The sequence below is a fragment of the Lathyrus oleraceus genome, chromosome 6 (genome assembly GCF_024323335.1).
Source record: "Lathyrus oleraceus cultivar Zhongwan6 chromosome 6, CAAS_Psat_ZW6_1.0, whole genome shotgun sequence".
NCBI lineage: Eukaryota > Viridiplantae > Streptophyta > Magnoliopsida > Fabales > Fabaceae > Lathyrus > Lathyrus oleraceus.
Window position 1 is genome coordinate 100925872 of NC_066584.1, and position 4525 is coordinate 100930396.

General features: G+C 35.1%; 1 protein-coding gene across 1 annotated transcript; it reads right to left on the minus strand.

The window, feature by feature from the left end:
- Positions 1–222: 222 nt before the first annotated feature.
- LOC127092347 (probable serine/threonine-protein kinase PBL7) lies at positions 223–4120 on the minus strand. The gene is made up of 5 exons (XM_051031203.1): positions 3720–4120; positions 2053–2243; positions 1458–1647; positions 968–1359; positions 223–828 (listed from the first exon to the last, which is right to left on the minus strand). Exons 1-5 carry the CDS (start codon positions 3820–3822, stop codon positions 562–564), a joined length of 1143 nt encoding a protein of 380 aa, XP_050887160.1. The 5' UTR covers positions 3823–4120; the 3' UTR covers positions 223–561.
- Between the last annotated feature and the right edge of the window lie 405 nt (positions 4121–4525).

Below are 4525 nucleotides of genomic sequence, written 5' to 3' on the forward strand. Positions count from 1 at the left end.
CATTATATGGATGGTGGCAGGAGAGGAACATCCGAATCGATTTGGAATCTTTATCCTCGTCAAAAATCGGGGGAACAGAGATTATTCGAGAATTCGAATATAGATATGAGGGAGGTAACAATCTTCCTTGATCCTGTTGCCAATGCCTAAAAACAATACAATTACAATATATATTAAAAAAATTGTAAATAACCAGATTATTAACATTGAAAGAAGATGAAATAAAGGCATAACACAGCATACTATTTTGTGTGATTGAAAAAGCTATGTTTCTGTTGAGCTACATAACTACATAGCAACCAGGACAAAGAAAGAACAATCAATCCATTAATTTACTCTTAGTAGAAATCTATGGAAGAGTCATGAAATACTATCTTCTGTCAAAATGAAAATAGGATCAATTCTGTGCAACATAAGAAACAAAATTTCACAAGATATTTCAACTTCGCTATCAACTTCGACTCTGAGAGAATAACACCATAAATAACACAAATAGTATTAACATCTATAAGCCTATATCTTGAACTGTGTTGTAAGAAATATGAAACTTGCATCTCACTATCAAACTCCCCTCCTACTTCGAGGAGGAGTACCAGAACCGAGGCGAGAGCTTTGTACCGTCTGCGTATTCGGCTGAAAGTTTTGGGAAGCAAGGTAGCTCAAAGCTGTCACAACATCGGCTATAACTGGACGCATATTCGCCTGCTCCTGAACACACATTGCTGCAACAGCAAGCGCTTGGTATATCCCTCTTGAAGGATATTGACCTTGGAGCATTGGATCAGCCATTTGCGTGAATTTTCTTCGATCTTTAAACAAAGGTCTAGCCTGCAATTGAACGAGCAATATCATCCGTCGCAAAGTTTCTACACAATTTTTAACATCTTAATTTGATATACAAGATTCTGAATTTATTTTTACTGAGAACTTGTTGACAAGAAAAAAAAAGGATGACTGTAAATCTTACCCATGCAACAAGATTCTGCTCTGCGGCACATTTTGAATTGTCGATCGCTTTCCTTCCGGTAATTATTTCTAGAAGAACAACGCCGAAACTATAAACATCTGATTTCAGAGTGAGTTGACCCGTCATTGCATACTCCGGAGCACAATATCCATAGGTTCCCATAACCCTTGTTGATACATGGGTGTTTTCCCCCACGGGGCCGACTTTAGCCAAACCAAAATCGGATAACTTAGGATGATACCCTTCACCAAGCAAAATGTTGGAGCACTTTAAATCTCGGTATATGACGGGAGGGTTAGCTTTATCATGTAGATATTCCAAGCCTTTTGCTGCGCCGGCAGCTATTTTCATTCTCGTGTTCCAGTCAAGTCGTTTCTTGCCGAGAGAAACATCTGCAAATCAAACACGTTTCAAATATCAAAAAAAGATAATTCGGAAATTAGAGAAGAGAAAATACATGTACGAATGCAAATTTGAAATATTAATATACCATGTAAGTGGTCTTCCAAGGATCCCAATGCCATATATTCATAAACTAGAAGCCTTTGATCTCCATCAGCACAATAACCAATCAGGTTGACAAGGTTAGGATGGTGAAGAAGACTTAACATCAACACTTCAACAAGGAATTCTCTATTCCCCTGTAGCCCATTTCGATCAAGTTGCTTAATTGCAACGGTCTGCATTCAATATAAGAAAACATTGAGTCTTTTGTCAACTCAAAGCACAACTTTAAAGCTCGGGACCAAACCAAGCAATACGAATAGGGAAGAAATGTAGAAAAAGGAGGTATTTATTAGAATTTGTGTGGAGTTAACTCAGTCCTTACAAAACCGGCTTATAAAGTGAAGACGGTCTCACAATTTTTAAACACACTTTAAGGCCGTATCTTATCCAATATAGAATTCTTAACACATCTCCTCACTCAAGACTGGACTTCTAGAGCATGACCTGAGTGACCCAAAAATAGGTAGTCCAATGGATTTTGAATAGCGTCGGATATCATTTAAGAATTTGGGTTAGGTCTAACTCAACATTTCTCAGTAACTTTCTCATTACAAAATAATAACGAGAAACATATTCACCTGATTAACAGATTCCAAATGCCCTTTATACACTCTGCCAAAGCCTCCCTCGCCCAAAAGACATTCTGCTCTAAAATTTCTAGTAGCAGCTGCTAACTCACGGAAAGGGAACGTTTGTGCAGCAATGTGTTCAGAATCTCCATTTTTAGAGGAACTTCTGGAATTCACAGATGAATTCTTCTTTAATCTCCCTGCACTCAATTCCACAGAATAATGATTTAAATAGGGTGAGGCACAATTCATAGCAGGTTCAAATTTCACATCTAAAACCAATTCATGTTATTGCAGTGTCCTGAAATAAGAAAATTAATATGTGGCCTGATATAGTTTCCAATTCACATAAGGAATACAAAACTGATTTTGCCTCAAATAATGTATTGTTTTATTATTGCCATTCTAACTACAATTTAAACCTTCAAATGTAGAAATGAGGAAACCAATTAGCAGAAAAAAGAACAACTCAAACTAAAACATTATAGTTTCAAGGAAGTTTATTGTCTCTTCCAATAGCAAAGAAGAACATCTCAAGAATCCTTATCTTTCTTATTACTCACTGCAAGTGGGAGTTGCAACAGTTCGATGTTAAAAGTCCTTCCTTCATGGAAATTTTTAGGAGAGCGTTTATATGCTATGAAGCACGGACACCATTAAGAATAGGCATCTTGCGGTGTCCCACACACGTCAATGTCCGACATTTGTATGACACATGTACGACACGTGTCGGAAAAGTCAGACAGTCCCCCAAAAATGGTTTTTTTCTTTACTTTGACACTATGAATCGGTGTCTAATACGCATATGACACTCGTACATCATGTATCTGACAATTCAGACAATTTTTTTAAATAACATTGTTTTTTCCCTTACTTCAACACACCTAATACATCTTTTGGACATTAACTGATGCAATACTATTATCAATGAAGTAATAAAGACATTAATTTTGATCATAATATTTTTAACTCTTTTATTAATAGATGGATAAATGAAACTTTATTACTATCCTATATCCAACCGTGTCACCTTCCTATATTTCTTATATTATCGGTGTTAAGAGTGTCAAAGTTCCATGTCATGTCGGGTTTTGGTGCTCGCGTCGGAGTCCGTGCTTCAGAGTTCATATGCAATAGAAAGAACAATTAAATTAAGAAAACAAGAAAGAAGTGAATCTCTTCTCCAAGGGGTTTCCCTTCCAAAATAGATTTGCTACCCTATTCAAAAATTACTCAAAAGATACTTCTCTAACTCCATAATTCTCCTATTTATACAAATACTTATCTAATTAAGCAAATAACCAACTAACTAACTAACTCACCTAACTAATTCTCCTAATCTATATCCTAACATACACCTTTGCATCGATTAACTTTTGAAAAACTACATTCCATTTTCATTCAAGTTTTATTAGCTTATAGTTGAAGTTTTATTTGAATCACAAAATCTACAAATTGGGGAAACTAACACAAGTTCTTGAAATTCATCACATCAGACAAACATAAAATACCTCTCTTAAGATTATCCTGTAATCAAACCGATAGTAGATTATAAAACATCCAAACAAATTAGATCATGTTATCACAAAGATGGGTTTTTCACTATATCACAAATCATGGATCAATTTTTTTTCTTTCTTCCCAACACAACAAAATCAACCTGAGAAATAACCTACCTGGGTTGGCTTTGATCGCATCACGCATATCTTGCACTTCATCCAATTTCTTCTTTATCTTCTTCTTAGTGTTGGAACTTCCAGAACATGGAATCCAACCCATTTGACTTTCTACTTCTCTTTGAAACAAATAACCAAATGGGTATCCAAAGATAGAAAAAAAAAATCACAGATCACTAAAAATTCGCAAGAAAGGGAATAACTTTTTTTTTCCTCTGTGTCTCTCTCACTTCATCTTATTTTCAAAATCGCGTCTTTATGTGACTGTGTCACTTTGAATTGGTCTACGGCCGTTAAATTATTGTTGTTATTGTTAATAGTAAAAAAAAAATTGATTTTTTCGAAGTGATTTTTATATTTAAGGGAGAAATTTCGTCATTGGTTTCTTTATTGTCGGAAAAATGACACGGCATCATTGGTTTTTGGTTTAGTTGTGTTTCACTGGATCCAGGGAGAAACAAAGTTTAAGATCTATAAACGATGTCGTTTTAGGGTCGAATAAATAATTGAATTTTTGGACACATGTATGTCTTGTTACTCACTCCTATCAATTGTTTATGTGAGTGGAATCTGATAACATGATTGCTACTCAACACTCTCATGTCCGGCCTCCTATTTTTAGTAATTGCTACTCAACACTCTCATGACCCAATATCCTATTTTTAGTAAGTGATCAATTGAACTATAAGTTTGTCCAAGAAAAAAAAATCATTTCCTTCCCAACCCTTTAGTAGACAATGTTTCACAATCTCTATACATGAATCAAGAATTATGAGTCATCTCTTGACTTTTTTACAATATTTTTA

Bases quoted from the DNA above. Each gene is read 5' to 3' on its own strand.
- LOC127092347 (XM_051031203.1), bottom strand. From the start codon at position 3,822: ATGGGTTGGATTCCATGTTCTGGAAGTTCCAACACTAAGAAGAAGATA. The intron at 1,360-1,457 runs GTATATTAATAT...TTTGATTTGCAG, and splicing joins CTTGGAAGACCACTTACATG to ATGTTTCTCTCGGCAAGAAA. The intron at 829-967 runs GTAAGATTTACA...GTTCAATTGCAG, and splicing joins AGCAGAATCTTGTTGCATGG to GCTAGACCTTTGTTTAAAGA.